Consider the following 18006-nt stretch of genomic DNA (forward strand, 5'->3'; position numbering starts at 1 on the left):
AAGAGGAACCCAAAATCTTCTGAAGAATTTGGAAATTCACACAGGAACCCAGTTTTCGGGATTCCACCACACAGAGACAGAAAACAGTCGTTATAAATTTGCCCAACAGATTTATATCAGTTTTGTCTGTTTTAGGGACTCCGTCACACACGGACAAAAAGCAGTTGAAACGGAAATGTCTCTAACGATTTTGTCTGCTTCAGTGACTGGCGGGGAAAGTCAGCGCCTGGAAATCTCAATATTACTGTCTCAAACCTGGTTGAACTTCTGAGCTTGCTTTGCCATTTTTGAATGGGCATTGTAACACCTACCCAACCCAGTGGGTGCAAGGATTCAAAATGAGATACTGCTCATAAAAGTCCTCTACAGTACCTAGGACATTAGAGGGAGCCAGTGTCTTCCCCAGAGATCTACACAGTTCAGGTCCCACTTTGCTCACATCTACTCTCGTGGCCCCTTGTCAAAGAGGCCTTCCCTGACTCTCCTTGAACAGCGCCATCCTCCCTGCCCCCCTCCATCCTGCTACTCTTTGGTCTCTTTGCCTGATTTGTTTCTCTTCAGGCTTGTCTCCAGCTGATATATATTTTTACAACTGTGATGTATATTTACAGGTATATGTGATACATAATTACGTATGGAGCTATGGAGCAGAGGCTTCCTCCTTTGTTCACTGCCATATCTGCAGTGTCTAGAACAGGGCCTGGCCCATAGTAGGTGCTCAGTAAATACTTGCTGAATGCATGTCTAGGCATGAGGAAATGAGGTCTGGCTCCATCCACTGTGTATTAGAATTATAACCTTGAGCAAGCTGGGTAACCTCTCTGGGCTTCAGGTTCCATCTCTGTAAAACAGTCATAATACTATTGCTATGATTTGAATGTGTCCCCTAAAGGTTTTGTGTTGGAAATTTAATTCCGGGTGCAACAGTGTTGAGAACTGGGACTGTTAAAAGGTGATTAGGTCATGGAGACTCTGCCATCATGGATGGATTAATGCCATTTTCTTGGGAGTGGGTTCACTACAGCAGGAGTGACTTCCTTATAAAGGATGGTTTTGGCCTCCTTCCTACTCTGTCTTGGGCGTGCTCTCCTGCCTTTCTATCCTCTGCCATGGGATGATGCAGCAAGAAGGTCCTCATCAGATGTGAGCCCCTTGACCTTGGACTTCCCAGCCTCCAGAACAGTAAGAAATAAATCTCTGTTCTTTCTAAATTACCCAATGTCAGGTATTCTGTTATAGCAGCACAAAACAGACCGAGATAACTATCTTCCCTGCTTCACATAATTATCACAGCGATCACAGGATACCAGATGTAAAGTGCTTTCTTAACTTTAGAATGCTCTACAGATTTTTAATGGGGCTGTTCTTTCTCATGCACAACAGCCTGCTTTGCTGAACCACACCCCCATAGGACCAGCATCACCATGGTAACTGGCTGATTCTTGAACTGAGTTCAGTGCCCATAGCTGGCATGGGGAGCCCCTCCTGCACCTCTACCCAGCAGCAGTCAGAAAGGGCCAGAGGCTGTGAAAGGAGGCGGAGAGAAGGCAGAGATGGACGGCAACGCTGCTCGCCTTCTGGCGAATGCATGGAAACTGCCCACCCGTAGGGCACAATAGAGACACTCAACACTGCTGGCCTCAGCCTCTGCCTCTCCTGACCCCTTGGCCACCCTCCTGCTCTGACCACTTCAACTCTGGACTGCTAGCCACACAGGAGAGGAAGCTATTTGCCAACAAGAATAGAGACCAAGAATTTTAGACAAATAATGGACCTCTCGGCCGGGCGTGGTGGCTCACGCCTGTAATCCCAGCACTTTGGGAGGCCGAGGCAGGCGGATCAGGAGCTCGAAGATCATCCTGGCTAATACAGTGAAACCCTGTCTCTACTAAAAATACAAAAAAAATAAATTAGCCAGGCGTGGTGGCGGGCTGATTTTTGTGTGCAGGACTTTTACGAGCTGTAGTCCCAGCTACTCGGGAGGCTGAGGCAGGAGAATGGCGTGAAGCCGGGAGGCGGAGCTTGCTGTGAGCCAGAGATTGTGCCACTGCACTCCAGCTTGGGCGACAGAGCAAGATTCTGTCTCAAAAAAAAAAAAAAAAAAAAAAAAAAAAAGGACCTCTCAAGGGCTCAATCTAGGCCAGGCACCCGTAATCCCAGCACTTTGGGAGCTGGCCAAGGCGGGTGGATTGCTTGAGCCCAGGAGATCGAGACAAGCCTAGGCAACATAGCAAAAACCCCATCGCTACAAAAAGAAAAAATAGATCTCAATCTACAACAGAATATTATTTCAGAATATTATTTGGCAGTAAAAGCGAATGGAGTACTAAGACATACGCAACATGGATGAACCTGAAAGACATAATGCTAAATGAAAGAAAATAGTCACGAAACGCCACATATTGTAAGAAATGTCCAGAATATTCTTTCTTACCTGGATTCTGGAAAAAAAGGAAGAGAAAAGAAATGTCTAGAACAGGCAAATTCATAGAGACAGAGAGTAAATTAGTGGTTACGAGGAGATGGGGTACAGGGGAATGAGGAGTAGCTGCAAATAGGCGCAGGTTTCTTTCTGGGATGATGATTTCCATCATCATCCAGAACATTTCGTTCTGGAATTCGATAGTGATGGTGGTTTCACAACATTGCAAATATACTAAAACCCACTGAATTGTACACTTTATTTATTTATTTATTTATTTATTTATTTACTGAGGCAGAGTCTCACTCTGTTGCCCATGCTGGAGTGCAGTGGCATGATCTTGGCTCACAGCAACCCCCGCCTCCAGGGTTCAAAAGATTCTCCTGCCTCAGCCTCCTGAGTAGCTAGGATTAAAGGCACGGGCCACCTTGTGTGGTTAATTTTTGCATTTTTAGTAGAGACAGGGTTTTACCATGTTGGCCAGGCTGGTCTCAAACTCCTGACCTCAGGTGATCCACCCACCTCGGCCTCCCAAAATGCTGGGATTACAGGAGTGAGCCACCGTGCCTGGCTGAATTGTATACTTTAAAACGTTGAATTTTATGTCATTGCAAATAAAACATGAAGGGAAAAAAAGAATCCATACTAGGAAGACCTGAGTCTTCCCCACCCTCTCCATGCAGCCTGGAGGCCTGGAGGATGCAGTGGCCAGTCTGCAGTGCCCCTCCCAGGGAGTTCAACCTCAGCAGCCGTTAGAGAGGCTGCCCTCGCAGGGGTCTGGGAGCTGCATCACCACTGCTGGTGGAGAAGGGAGAGAAGCAGTTGACACAACATCTTTTAACTCACCAAATGACGGGACATACATGATCTCCCTGGAAACACAAGTGTGCTTTTTAAATAAACATTTTCCCTGACTACGAAATAAACATTCTTAGAAAGAATGGAAGATACAGAAAAGCGTGAAAGTCACCTATTGTCTCACCACCTGGAGATTTTACCGTTCCTGGTTTGTGCACACTCTTCCAACAGGAGTGACCCTCCTCTAAATGTTTGATTAGGTGAACTAGCACCGACAGGGCTGGTGTCAGCCCTGGGCTAGGTGCTAGCCACACAAAGGAGACAGGCAGAGCTGCCTCTGGCAGCCACAGGCTTGAGACCTGTGTCTCCTGGTGTTCACACTGTTCCTGACTTTTCCCCCTGTTTAGACCCTGCTCATATACTCTGTACCATCTGATCCTTACTTTTTCTCTTTCTAAACAGTATTTATATCCTTAAAATGCTCAGGGACTTGAACAGCTGTTGTCAGGGTGATGATGGCAACAATCACTGCTCATGGGACCCCTGGGCCAGCAGCATAGCGGTGTGTGTTGCAGGGAGAGGAGGATGTGTTCTGTGAATGGTGGCACTTTGGGGTATTCTCTTTTCTCCTAGCTCTGAGTTCTCAGACTATAAACTTATAGGCAATGCTTTTCCTACATCTCTTGCCTCCTCCTACAGGAGGCCTTTCCCCTCTCCTTAGACCTGACCCTCTCTTAAAGGACTCTAGCTCTGAAGGAAAAGCTGCCCACATTGGTCCCTCTGAGCGCTGCCCTGTTAGAGCCTCTGCCTTACTGCCACCAGTTGCTGGACTATAAAGTCAGGCATTTCTGCCTCCATAGACAGTGCCTGCAGGCCTAGAGGGGGAGAGGAGCCTGGCTGGTTCCACCCTGTGCATGAAAGAGGAGTCCCTTCCCCTGGGCATCAGTGGCTGGGCAGGAGGAGAGGGGGAACACCTCTGCCATGGTGTGGCAGGGGAGGAAGGCCTAGTGTGGCAAATCTCTGCCCTGAATAAAGCCCTCTATAATCCTACTCCACTGTATTCACTGAATCTCACCTCCCACAGACCATGCACAGCTCACACCTACACTCCCGTTGAGCAGTCCTCACTAATTTTACATGGTACACACTCTCCAACCCATCAACTTCCTTCTGATCCAATTCTTTTCATTAAAGACATCATCAGTTACTGTAAGTTACTGAAATAACCTCCTAATAGGTTTTGCACAGTCACTGTGGCTGCCCTACAAGCCACTGTGTTCTTCAGTAACACTTTTTTCCTTTTAAAGTTATTTACACCTTTACTACTGAAACTCAAAGTGTATGGTGGAGCAGCATCAGCATCACCTAGGTGCTTCTTAGAAATGCAGAATCTCAGGCCCCATCCTAGACCCACCTAAGCAGAAACAGCATTTAAAAAACTATATAGACTTTATTTTTTAGAGCTGCTTTAGGTTCATTGAAAAATTGAATGTAAAGTACAGAGGATTTCCATATACCCCCTCCCCACATATTCACAGCTTCCGCCACTGTCTACATCCTGTGCCAGGGCAGTACACTTGTTACAATCAATGAACCTACATTAACACATCATTACCACCCCAAATCTAGAGTTCACGATAGGGGTCACTCCTGGTATTGCATATTCTATGGATTTGGGCAAATTTATAATGACTTATATCTATCATTACAGTATTATGCAAAATAGATTCACTTCTCTAAAAACTTCCCTGTGCTAGAAACTGCAATTTAGCAAAACCCCCAGGCTATTGGTATGTGTAAAGAGTGAACAGAGCTGGGGTAGACCACGCCACTCTCCTGGGTAAAGCCCTTCCAGCTTCTTGAATAACATGCGGATTCATGACTGTAACTCACAAGTGCTGCGGGGTCCGGTTCTTGCTCACCGGGCCAGTCCCTCCTCTGCTACTTCCCAGCTCACTGCCCCTTCTTGCTGGCAGAGGAAGACAGCACTTCCTCAGGCAGTGCCTGTGCCCTGCCTTCTAAGCACGTGGCTTTGTTTGTTGGCCACACTTTAACACATTCATTTGAGTGGCTATTGGATTACTTTTCCTCTTTCCAATGATAGTAAATTTCACAAATGCAAGAGCCATGTCCCCAGGACCAAGAAAAGTCTCTTGGTTTTAGGAGATGCTCATGTTTGTTGAATTAATAAATGATTAAACAAAAGAATGAACACCTGTGCCAGCCTCATCCTTACCTTTGTGCCTTTGTCCAGGCTGTTGCCCTGACCAGAATTCTCTCTCCATCATCTATCTGCCTCTGTAAAGCCTGCCCTCCTTCCTGCAGCCCAGTCTGTTACCCACTTTCCCAGATCTTGGGCTCCTACAATCAGGGCAAAGCATTTCATTGCTCTTTGCTTGTTCTACATGGGTTAGCTTTGCATTTCCCCAACTAACATATGCAGACCTCTTTGAGTGCAGGAATCCTAGCCTCAACTTTTATGGCCCACCTGGCACACAGTAGGTGCTTCATTGACTCAGTCACAGCAGCAGTAAAACCAGGATGTAGCTGGAGAACAAGGTGCTTTCCTAAACATCTTTCTTTAGCTCAAAGATCTCTTTCCATTTACCTCTGACCCTAATTTTCCTTGTACAATTTCTAAAGTCTGGGTTTTAATTTTTATTTTATGTCCTCTTTTACTTTTTTTTATTGTTCTCCCTCTTTCTGTCTCTCCCCCTCCCTGCCCCCCTTATTTCTGGGAAGCCTGTACAAATTTCCTTCTAAATATTTTAAACTCCTCTGTACTCCCCAGAAGACTAGTTTGGGAATGCTTCCCCAACTCCCCAGAAGGAAATTATAACTGTTGGAAATGTAATGTAACTGTCAAATATATAAAAAACCTGAGGTGTAAATTGTGAAATGTAGGCCATGGTTCTCTTGGTTCTGAAACAATGTAAAATAGCTCTGGACAGAAAATATTAAATGACCACCATCGCAGTCAAGTAATCTGTGTGCCCCCAACTCCTCTTCTCTTCCCTCTACCTCTCTCTCACACCTCTGATATTCTAGGCAGTACTTTATGTGAGAAGTTTTTAAGACAAGGACCCTTAATAGTCGGGTCTTTGCAGACTGGCAAATCATGCTGGAGCCCAGACTTCTTTATTTTTGGGAAACTGGGAAGTATGCTGCTCACTAGAAAACAGATCTTTTGTTTTCTGACTTAAAAAAAAAATCAGAACCATCCTGCCAGCAGGGACAAGCCTCACCCTTCTTGACAGTCCCAAAAGCTCAGCACTCTTAAGATCACCTGAGCAGGAACAAAAGCCTCTAGAAGTCAAATTATTACTTTCAGGACCTATATGTAATACCTATGTGGCAGATTAAAAATAACTAAAAACATAATTTTGTGTTAAATCTGATACCACTTAAAGTCAGATGCCAATGTTGAAAAAAGATCTCAGCATCCAAAGCAGAACAAATAAGATTAATGTATTAAGAGGAACTTAAGAAGGTTAAGAAGATTAATGTCATTAAGAGGAATTGTCCTCAACTACTCTCCCGCCTTCAGATTGGAAAGAAGATCACCATTGTTCAATTTTAGAAGCAGGACACTTTCGCTGAGCTGTATCATGAAAACATAGTTTGGGACTAGACTCCGAGGCCAGTATTGGCACATCACAAAATGTAAATGAGCATCTAATATTCATGGAAGAGACCATTATGAATCGGCTGTATGGTTTTGTTAAAATAACACTGTCCCTTCCACGGTTCCTTGAAGGCCTGGGTTCTTGAGTTAACTTGGTTGCTAACTTGCTGTGTGATGATAGGCAGGTCCTTTAACCTCTTTGGACCACAGTCTTCTAATCTTTAAAATCTTCTGAAAACACCCTGAAGGTTCCTTCCGGCTTATAGGATAATAGAAGGGAGCAGCTCAGAGAACCCAATGTCCTTTCTCTTAACCCTGTAGCAGTTGATTCAGTCAAGTTCCTGAAAGTTGCTTACCTGAACAGAAGTGAGAAAGACCAGCCAGCACCAAGAGCTGAAAGAAATTGAGGTATGGACACTTGGATGGTGATGTTCCCTGCCTCCGTGTGTGGCCCATGGCTTCAGATGCTTAGGGTCAAAAGTGAAAGCCAACAATTTGGACCCAAGTAAGACCAGGGCACTTCCCAGGTGCAAAACAGGCAGGGCTGATGACAATCCAATTGCTCACGTAGAAGACCCTCCAGTGATGTTTACAAAACACACAGAGATTGGAGGGTGTTCCTGGGTCTCCAAAGGTTGTGGATTTAGTTTCACAGCCTGAAAAAGGAACAAATAAAAGTCATTCAGGAAGGAAGGTATGCCTACTTTGAGTTGCAAAACTCTTGAGTTGCCTGCTAAAATTAATTGGAGAGCTTAACCTAAGCAACCTCTAAAGCAGGGCGTGATCCTGAGGAAAAGCGAATGGAAATTCTGTGAGGGGACCAGTTCCAAGAACCAATCACAGCCTTCCATGAAAAGGCTTTCTACTTAATAGGTGGGGTGAAGATTTGGTTAGAAACAGGAGAGCTCTAAGGACCCTCCATATCTGTTAGCCAACCTGCAAAAGTTCAAATCCTCTTCTGAACATACCAAGAAACACAGAGCAGACAGTAAGGGTGTATTTTGTCCAAGGCAGGACCTAAGTTATGAAACAACTTCTTTCTTGACATATTAACATAAGAAAACAAGTATCTCAATTCTTTAAACCCTCTACTCAAATAATGTATCATAAAGGGGTATGAGATCTCAATAACCAGAAAAGTCTATCCATAAAAAGGGAGGGAAAAAAAGACACTGCAAACGTTACTTATTAAAATTATGTACTCCAGGGCCAGGCGTGGTGGCTCACGCCTGTAATCCCAGCACTTTGGGAGGCTGAGGTGGGTGGATTACTTGAGGCCAGGAGTTCCAGACCAGCCTGGCCAACATGGCAAAACCCCATTTCTACCAAAAATACAAAAATTAGCCAGGTGTGGTGGTGGGTGCCTGTAATCCCAGCCACTTGGGAGGCTGAGGCACGAGAATTGCTTGAATCCAGGAGGTGGAGGCTGCAGTGAGCCAAGATGATTGCAACACTGCACTCCAGCCTAGGCGACAGAGTGAGACTCCATCTCAAAAAAAAAAAAAAAAAAAATTATGTACTGTCATGTGAGGTGGCTAGGGATTAATTTTTCCAGTAAATATGTCAAAATTGAGAAATGAAAATGAACACTGTGCTCCACTGTCACCCCTTCAGGCTGCTACCAGGACACAGCCCCGTGCTGCTCAGAGAATGCTTGAGTGTCCTCTTTGGAGACCACGCTAGAGCTAGAGTTCCAGCCACGCCATATTGTTTTATTAGCCATCATCCATTTTAGACAGGATTAGTTAAAAGAGACTTATTCACCAGAATTTGTTTTTCTTAAGATAGAATCTTGCTCTGTCACACAGGCTAGAGTGCAGTGGCGTGACCATAGCTCACCACAGTCTCAACCTCCCGAGCTCAAGCGATTTTCCCACTTTCACTAGAATTTTACTGGCTTGAGAAATTCAAATACGGCCCACAAAAACAATATTTGCTAGGATCTAGGACATTTTAAAATAATGGGCCACAATTCTCACTATGATGCTCCAAATATGTCGGGAAGCCACAGCCTCCTGTGGGAATGAGACCCTAAGGGTTCCTTTGAGGGCAAGCCTGGATCCAGGAGGTGGTAGCAGAGGTATTGTTTGTTTAAAAAGCAGTGAGGTTGCTGGTAACTAGTTCTACCAAGCTATCCCACAGTAAGATAATAGTAAATGTACTTACTTGCTGAAGAAAAATTCCACTTTTTCTTTAAATCCTTTGATTTCAGGGTAAGACTCCACTTCTGAGATGTTCTCTTCTTACAGTCTATAAAGCAATGAGAAATCACTCCGTTTTTCTTTGGATAATCTTCAGAGAGGTAACATTTCCCCCTTCTAACTTCCGTTACTTTACAGAGGGTTTGAGTTTGCTCAGTACTTGTCAGTGCCAGGAGTTGGACAGGGTGTTTGAAGAAGCGCCCTCTGCTGCTGTCTTCTTCCAGTTGCTTTTGAGTAGAGGCTGTGGCTGGGGCAAATCACACAGCAGCCTCCCTCACCACCGTGCGTGGACTAACAAACATGAAACACCACGAGCACCAGGCGGCCTAGGGGAGGAGAAGAATGGTGCCCGAGAAGAGTGAGGGGCATCTGGCTAGCCTTGCTGTGTGATGGGAGGCCAGCTTCACGGGCTGGCTGTTTCTGTGCTGGTCTCAAGTTTTGTTTTAGCACCCAGAGTTACTCCTGAGTCCCTGCAGGAATAAACTGTCAACCTCATACGTAGGGGACACTTTTGGGAGAGTGCTCAGCTCACAAGACCACCCAACTCTACTCCCACCTCTGAATCCCACCATCTTCAGAGAGTGGGCTCCTGCCAGCCACGCTGGACAGTGAATTCTGGTCACCCTAGCCACAGTTGAGTGCGCCTCTGGTGGGATGAGGAAGACTTTAGTCATGCCCATCACTCCCATTTCCAACTAGGTTGCCACCCACCCCTGTGTGTCCCTTTGTAGGATTCTGGAGCCCCTGTGAGTGAGCAGCTGACCCATGCTGGACCAGTGTACTTGTTTGCACAGGTGGAACCTGACAGCACCTTGCATGGGTTGCAGTGAGCTGAGATCACAACACTACAATCCAGCTTGGGTAACAGAGCAAGACTCCATCTCAAAAAAAAAAAAAAAAAAAAAAAAAAAAGACGCCATCCTTCCCATACCAGCCAGAAAGAGAGCAAACCGTGTGGGTGAGAAATACTGACTGCAGCGGCGGCTTCCTTCATCTCAGCAACAAGTTTGTGGCAGAGCTTAGTGGATACCACCCTATTCACCTTAGATTTGGAATACTGAAGCTTTGGAAATCATGAAGGCAGAACTTGCTATGAAAGGACTCCACTGCACTGTCTCCTTCTGTATTGGCAGAAGGGGCCTAGTGAGCATCCTTCTTCACCTGTGTCTTGTTCTGGTCTCAGATGCATATTTTGAATAGTTGCAAGGAATATGGATGTGACAATTCCTGCCTTACCTCTAGTAGATCAACATTACATTTTCAAGTAAAGGGAACATAGATTGGAGGTAAGTTCATGTTTTCTATTTTCTTGAACATTTATTCAGATCAAAGAAATGTTTTCACTGATTTTTGCCACTTCTACTTGATACATTATTACAATGCACTGGAAGTGATTTTTTTTCCAGGTATTTAAAGTAATAGAAAGTTATAGATGTCAACTTAAAAGAGCAAAGAAATACAGAGTTTTAGAAATTTATTTTCTTTTTTTTTTTTTTAGATGAAGTCTTTCTCTGCCGCCCAGGCTGGAGTGCAGTGGCGCGATCTTGGCTCACTGCAACCTCCGCCTCCCGGGTTCAAGCAATTCTTCTGCCTCAGCCTCCTGAGTAGCTGGGACTACAGGCGTGTGCCACCACGCCAGGCTAATTTTTAAATTTTTAGTAGAGATGGGGTTTCACCATATTGGCCAGGCTGGTCTCAAACTCCTGACCTTGTGATCCACCCTCCTCGGCCTCCCAAAGTGCTGGGATTACAGGCATGAGCCACCGCACCCAGCCGAGTTTTAGAAATTTCATGAGGGACTACATGAATACAAATTTTGACGATCACAGACACCCTCAAATTTTAAGAATCCCAGTGAAATCCTAACCTGCCTTGGAGAAACACACATTAAACAACTTTGCCATTAGCGCTTTGATGTGACTTAATCAAAGAGGCTGGAAGAAAGGAACACCAGGCAGGTACTTTACAGGGTTTCCCCAATCCTGATTGTAAAATTCAGAAGGCTTCTCTTCCAAGATTATGTACTAATGGGATGTGTTTAATTCCTCTTCCTCCTACAATGGGTCTAGGAGCATGACCTGTGGACCACAGATTTCTAAGGTAAATTTCTGGACACTGGAGGTGAGATGGATGAAGACGGGCAAAGGAAGCCGAACCCGAATACCTATATTACTGGAAAACAAAACAAAACAAAACAAAACCAAATCAAGTAAAAGATTTAAAAGGAGGCTGGGCACAGTGGCTCATGCCTGTAATCCCAGCACTTTGAGAGGCCGAGGTGGGCGGATCACTTGAGGCCAGGAGTTCGAGGCCAGCTGGCCAACATGATGAAACCCCAGCTCTCCAAAAAAAAAAAAAAAAAAAAGCTGGGCATAGTGGTGCATGCCTGTAATCCCAGCTACTGGGAAGGCTGAGACATGAGACTTGCTTGAACTTCAGAGGCGGAGGTTGCAGTGAGCTAAGATTGTGCCATTGCACTCCAGCCTGGGTGACAGAGCAAGATTCTGTTTCAAAAACAAAACAAAACAAAACAAAACAAAAAAACAAAAAAACTTTAAATGAGTTTGTTCTGAGGAGCAGGCCCAGGGTTGGAGAAGAATAGAGCAGGAATTACTGCTCCTCAGTGTAAATTCTTTAGTGCCGCTTATTTTTTTGTAAATCCATCCTTGGCTTTACTGTAGTAAAAGTAAAAGAAATTCTTTTAAAAATAATTCACATAAAAATTCTTTTAAAAATTTTTATGTGAAAAATTAAAAGGATAAATTTATGAAAGTATATTTTTATAATTCTAGGGTGAGCAAGACACAAAACTTGGAAGCCACGAAAAAAGAAAAGATACACAGATTTGAATTCATAAAAATTAAAAATATTTGTACAATGAAAGACATTATAAATGAAATGAAAACACAATCACAGACTGTAGAGGACCCAGCAGGAAGAGATGACGAGAGGGAGATGCAGCTTTGTCACTCAGAGGTTGGTGCAGAGGCTGTTGCGACACCGTAGGGGAAGCCTGGCCCTTTGCTTTACCCCTGAACAGGATGATCTCTGTGGAAATGAAGGTTCCATCTTTCCGCTCTTGACCTTGGAGCCACTTCACCTCCTCATGCTGATAAAGCTGGCCTGAGCTCAACCTTCCTACCCTTCCGTTCAGCATCCACAGGGAGGACTGGGCTGGCTCCTGGCAGTGGCCTCAGTGCTGTCATTTGCAGGTTGCCTACTCAGGGCACACGGTGCTAGCCTGACTGCTGGGAAAACCCCTTTCCCACAGTGGGCTCACTGTTGCCAAGTAAACAAAACCTGTTGCACTGACAAAAATTTTCAGGGGAGTTTTTCATGTTCTAACATGACCCTCCCGTGAAGTTTAGAAGTTCATTTTTAGATATGACTTCATCTGGGCAGTGAAGGGTGTCGAGAGGACGCCTTCTGACCACTTCAAGACAATTCCCCAGCATCTTCACGCTGGTTTCCGTCACAGAATATGGCGACAGTGGCCTTCAGCTTCTCTGTGGAGGGTTGAAATGCTCCTGGCTCCTTTCCCTACTTTAACCCAGCATGTCTATAAGGCCTGCACCCATCATAGGGCAGCTGATCTAGGCTTTAAGGCTATGGTGCTCCCCAGGAGTGCCACAGTCTGCTAAAGTTGGCAGCAAACTCATCAAAGTGGGAGAGTTCACCTCTTCCTCTTAAAATGCTGTCACGTTCTTTCTGGTTCTTTGAGATGGAAATCACCAAAATGCTTAAAATGAAAACAAATGACTTTTAGAGCTAGCCCTCGTTCAGAGTGAGGGCCGTCTTCTTACTAACCCACCACACACTCTTCCTCCTATACTTGACGTCTTACTCTTCCTGCCTGTGACCCTTTTTTTTTTAAATTAATTTTTTATTATCAATTTTTGTTTATTATTCTACTTTAAGTTCTAGGGTACATGTGCACAATGTGCAGGTTTGTTACATATGTATACATGCTCCATGTTAGTGTGCTGCACCCATTAACTCGTCATTTACATTAGGTATATCTCCTAATGCTATCCCTCCCCCCTCCCCCCAGCCCATGACAGGCCCCCATGTGTGATGCTCCCCTTCCTGTGTCCAAGTGTTCTCATTGTTCAATTCCCACCTATGAGTGAGAACATGTGGTGTTTGGTTTTTTGTCCTTGTGATAGTTTGCTGAGAATGATGGTTTCCAGCTTCATCCATGTCCCTACAAAGGACATGAACTCATCCTTTTTTCTGGCTGCATAGTATTCCATGGTGTATATGTACCACATTTTCTTAATCCAGTCTATCATTGATGGACATTTGGGTTGGTTCCAAGTCTTTGCTATTGTGAATAGTGCCACAATAAACATACGTGTGCATGTGTCTTTAGAGCAGCATGATTTATAACCCTTTGGGTATATACCCAGTAATGGGATGGCTGGGTCAAATGGTATTTCTAGTTCTAGGTCCTTGAGGAATCGCCACACTGTCTTCCACAATGGTTGAACTAGTTTACAGTCCTGCCAACGTGTAAAAGTGTTCCTATTTCTCCACATCGTCTTCAGCACCTGTTGGCTCCTGACTTTTTAATGATCGCCATTCTAACTGGTGTGAAATGGTATCTTATTGTGGTTTTGATTTGCGTTTCTCTGATGGCCAGTGATGATGAGCATTTTTTCATGTGTCTGTTGGCTGCATAAAAGTCTTCTTTTGAGAAGTGTCTGTTCATATCCTTTGCCCACTTTTTGATGGGGTTGTTTTTTCTTGTAAATTTGTTTGAGTTCATTGTAGATTCTGGATATTAGCCCTTTGTCAGATGAGTAGATTGCAAAAATTTTCTCCCGTTCTGTAGGTTGCCTGTTCACTCTGATGGTAGTTTGTTTTGCTGTGCAGAAACTCTTTAGTTTAATTAGATCCCATTTGTCAATTTTGGCTTTTGCTGCCATTGCTTTTGGTGTTTTAGACATGAAGTCCTTGCCCATGCCTATGTCCTGAATGGTATTGCCTAGGTTTTCTTCTAGGGTTTTTATGGTTTTAGGTCTAACATTTAAGTCTTTAATCCATCTTGAATTAATTTTTGTATAAGGTGTAACGAAGGGATCCAGTTTCAGCTTTCTACATGTGGCTGGCCAGTTTTCCCAGCACCATTTATTAAACAGGGAATCCTTTCCCTATTTCTTGTTTTTGTCAGGTTTGTCAAAGATCAGATGTTGTAGATGTATGGTATTATTTCTGAGGGTTCTGTTCTGTTCCATTGGTCTATATCTCTGTTTTGGTACCAGTACCATGCTGTTTTGGTTACTGTAGCCTTGTAGTATAGTTTGAAGTCAGGTAGCGTGATGTCTCCAGCTTTTTTCTTTTGGCTTAGGATTGTCTTGGCAATGCAGGCCCTTCTTTGTTCCATATGAACTTTAAAGTAGTTTTTTCCAATTCTGTGAAGAAAGTCATTGGTAGCTTGATGGGGATGGCATTGAATCTATAAATTACCTTGGGCAGTATGGCCATTTTCACGATATTGATTATTCCTATCCATGAGCATAGAATGTTCTTCCATTTGTTTGTGTCCTCTTTTATTTCATTGAGCAGTGGTTTGTAGTTCTCCTTGAAGAGGTCCTTCACATCCCTTGTAAGTTGGATTCGTAGGTATTTTATTCTCTTTGAAGCAATTGTGAATGGGAATTCACTCATGATTTGGCTCTCTGTTTGTCTGTTATTGGTGTATAAGAATGCTTGTGATTTTTGCACATTGATTTTGTATCCTGAGACTTTGCTGAAGTTGCTTATCAGCTTAAGGAGATTTTGGGCTGAGACAATGGGGTTTTCTAAATATACAATCACGTCATCTGCAAACAGGGACACTTTGACTTCCTCTTTTCCTAATTGAATACCTTTTATTTCTTTCTCCTGCCTGATTGCCCTGGCCAGAACTTCCAACACTATGTTGAATAGGAGTGGTGAGAGAGGGCATCCCTGTCTTGTGCCAGTTTTCAAAGGGAATGCTTCCAGTTTTTGCCCATCAGTATGATATTGGCTGTGGGTTTGTCATAAATAGCTCTTATTATTTTGAGATACGTCCCATCAATACCTAATTTATTGAGAGTTTTTAGCATGAAGCGTTGTTGAATTTTGTCAAAGGCCTTTTCTGCAACTATTGAGATAATCCTGTGGTTTTTTGTCTTTGGTTCTGTTTATATGCTGGATTACGTTTATTGATTTGCGTATGTTGAACCAGCCTTGCATCCCAGGGATGAAGCCCACTTGATCATGGTGGATAAGCTTTTTGATGTGCTGCTGGATTCGGTTTGCCAGTATTTTATTGAGGATTTTTGCATCAATGTTCATCAAGGATATTGGTCTAAAATTCTCTTTTTTTGTTGTGTCTCTGCCAGGCTTTGGTATCAGGATGATGCTGGCCTCAAAAAATGAGTTAGGGAGGATTCCCTCTTTTTCTACTGATTGGAATAGTTTCAGAAGGAATGGTACCAGCTCCTTCTTGTACCTCTGGTAGAATTCGGCTGTGAATCCGTCTGGTCCTGGATGTTTTTTTGGTTGGTAGGCTATTAATTATTGCCTAAATTTCAGAGCCTGTTATTTAAGGATTTAGGGATTTAACTTCTTCCTGGTTTAGTCTTGGGAGGGTGTATGTGTCCAGGAATTTATCCATTTCTTCTAGATTTTCTAGTTTACTTGCATAGAGGTGTTTATAGTATTCTCTGATGGTAGTTTGTATTTCTGTGGGATCGGTGGTGATATCCCCTTTATCATTTTATATTGCGTCTATTTGATTCTTCTCTCTTTTCTTCTTTGTTAGTCTTGCTAGTGGTCTATCAATTTTGTTGATCTTTTCAAAAAACCAGCTCCTGGATTCATTGATTTTTTGAGGGTTTTTGTGTCTCTGTCTCCTTCAGTTCTTCTCTGATCTTAGTTATTTCTTGCCTTCTGCTAGCTTTTGAATGTGTTTGCTCTTGCTTCTCTAGTTCTTTTAATGGTGATGTTAGGGTGTCAATTTTAGATCTTTCCTGCTTTCTCTTGTGGGCATTTAGTGCTATAGATTTCCCTCTACACACTGCTTTAAATGTTTCCCAGAGATTCTGGTATGTTGTGTCTTTGTTCTCATTGGTTTCAAAGAATATCTTTATTTCTGCCTTCATTTTGTTATGGACCCAGTAGTCACTCGGGAGCAGGTGTTTCAGTTTCCATGTAGTTGAGTGGTTTTGAGTGAGTTTCTTAATCCTGAGTTCTAGTTTGATTGCACTGTGGTCTGAGAGACAGTTCGTTATAATTTCTGTTCTTTTACATTTGCTGAGGAGTGCTTTACTTCCAACTATGTGGTCAATTTTGGAATAAGTGCTATGTGGTGCTAAGAAGAATGTATATTCTGTTGATTTGGGGTGGAGAGTTCTGTAGATGTCTATTAGGTCTGCTTGGTGCAGAGCTGAGTTCAATTCCTGGATATCCTTGTTAACTTTCTGTCTCGTTGATCTGTCTAATGTTGACAGTGGGGTGTTACAGTCTCCCATTATTATTGCGGGGGAGTCTAAGTCTCTTTGTAGGTCTCTAAGGACTTGCTTTATGAATCTGGGTGTTCCTGTATTGGGTGCATATATATTTAGGATAGTTAGCTCTTCTTGTTGAATTGAGCCCTTTACCATTATGTAATGACCTTCTTTGTCTCTTTTGATCTTTGTTGGTTTAAAGTCTTTTTTATCAGAGACTAGGATTGCAACCCCTGCCTTTTTTTGTTTTCCATTTGCTTGGTAGATCTTCCTCCATCCCTTTATTTTGAGCTTATGTGTGTCTCTGCATGTGAGATGGGTCTCCTGAATACAGCACACTGATGGGTCTTGACTCTATCCAATTTGCCCGTCTGTGTCTTTTAATTGGAGCATTTAGCCAATTTACATTTAAAGTTAATATTTTTGTGTGTGAATTTGATCCTGTCATTACGATGTTAGCTGGTTATTTTGCTCGTCAGTTGATGCAGTTTCTTCCTACCATCAATGGTCTTTACAATTTGGCATGATTTTGCAGTGGCTGGTACTGGTTTTTCCTTTCCATGTTTAGTGCTTCCTTCAGGAGCTCTTTTAGGGCAGGCCTGGTGGTGACAAAATCTCTCAGCATTTGCTTGTCTGTAACGGATTTTATTTGTCCTTCACTTATGAAGCTTAGTTTGGCGGGATATGAAATTCTGGGTTGAAAATTCTTTTCTTTAAGAATGTTGAATATTGGCCCCCACTCTCTTCTGGCTTATAGAGTTTCTGCTGAGAGATCCGCTATTAGTCTGATGGGCTTCCCTTTGTGGAAAACCCGACCTTTCTCTCTGGCTGCCCTTAACAGTTTTTCCTCCATTTCAACTTTGGTGAATCTGACAATTATGTGTATTGGAGTTGCTCGTCTCGAGGAGTATCTTCGTAGTGTTCTCTGTATTTCTTGAATTTGAATGTTGGCCTGTCTTGCTAGGTTGGGGAAGTTCTCCTGGATAATATCCTGTAGAGTGTTTTCCAACTTGGTTCCATTCTCCCCATCACTTTCAGGTACACCAGTCAGACGTAGATTTGGTCTTTTCACATAGTCCCATATTTCTTGGAGGCTTTGTTCGTTTCTTTTTACTCTTTTTTCTCTAAACTTCTCTTCTTGCTTCATTTCATTCATTTCATCTTCCATCACTGATACTCTTTCTTCCAGTTGATCTAATCGGCTACTGAAGCTTGTGCATTCGTCATGTAGTTCTCGTACCATGGTTTTCAGCTCCAACAGGTCATTTAAGGACTTCTCTACACTGGTTATTCTAGTTAGCCATTTGTCTAATCTTTTTTCAAGGTTTTTAGCTTCTTTGTGATGGGTTCAAACTTCTTCCTTTAGCTCGGAGAAGTGTGATCATCTGAAGACTTTTTCTCTCAACTAATCAAAGTCATTCTCCGTCCAGCTTTGTTCTGTTGCTGGTAAGGAGCTGCATACCTTTGGAGGGGGAGAGGCGC

General features: G+C 43.4%; 2 protein-coding genes across 9 annotated transcripts in view; one reads left to right on the forward strand and one right to left on the reverse strand.

The window, feature by feature from the left end:
• CD80 (CD80 molecule) overlaps nucleotides 1-18006 on the reverse strand; it is a 57194-nt gene that overhangs the window by 26812 nt on the left and 12376 nt on the right. For 4 of the 8 annotated variants that reach the window (XR_010155295.1, XR_010155298.1, XM_063806136.1 and 1 more), the window contains exons 1-2: nucleotides 9012-9785; nucleotides 7202-7501 (exon numbers count right to left, since the gene is read on the reverse strand). Coding sequence is in view for 4 of the 8 variants with exons in the window: in XM_063806136.1 (XP_063662206.1) it covers nucleotides 7202-7301 (100 nt within the window). In the remaining 4 variants the exon portion in view is untranslated. Of the gene's footprint in view, nucleotides 1-7201; nucleotides 7502-9011; nucleotides 9786-12076; nucleotides 12262-18006 lie in introns of those variants that run through there. The other 4 variants (XR_010155296.1, XR_010155297.1, XM_063806135.1 and 1 more) reach the window with 3 other exon arrangements.
• The window catches only part of ADPRH (ADP-ribosylarginine hydrolase), a 29947-nt gene continuing 21718 nt past the window's right edge, over nucleotides 9778-18006 (forward strand). The window contains exons 1-2 of the mRNA XM_063806132.1: nucleotides 9778-10332; nucleotides 11839-12022. Coding sequence (XP_063662202.1) covers nucleotides 11924-12022 — 99 coding nt within the window. The 5' untranslated portion in view covers nucleotides 9778-10332; nucleotides 11839-11923. The remainder of the gene's footprint in view (nucleotides 10333-11838; nucleotides 12023-18006) is intronic.

Source organism: Pan troglodytes, chromosome 2 (genome assembly GCF_028858775.2).
Source record: "Pan troglodytes isolate AG18354 chromosome 2, NHGRI_mPanTro3-v2.0_pri, whole genome shotgun sequence".
Taxonomy (NCBI): domain Eukaryota; kingdom Metazoa; phylum Chordata; class Mammalia; order Primates; family Hominidae; genus Pan; species Pan troglodytes.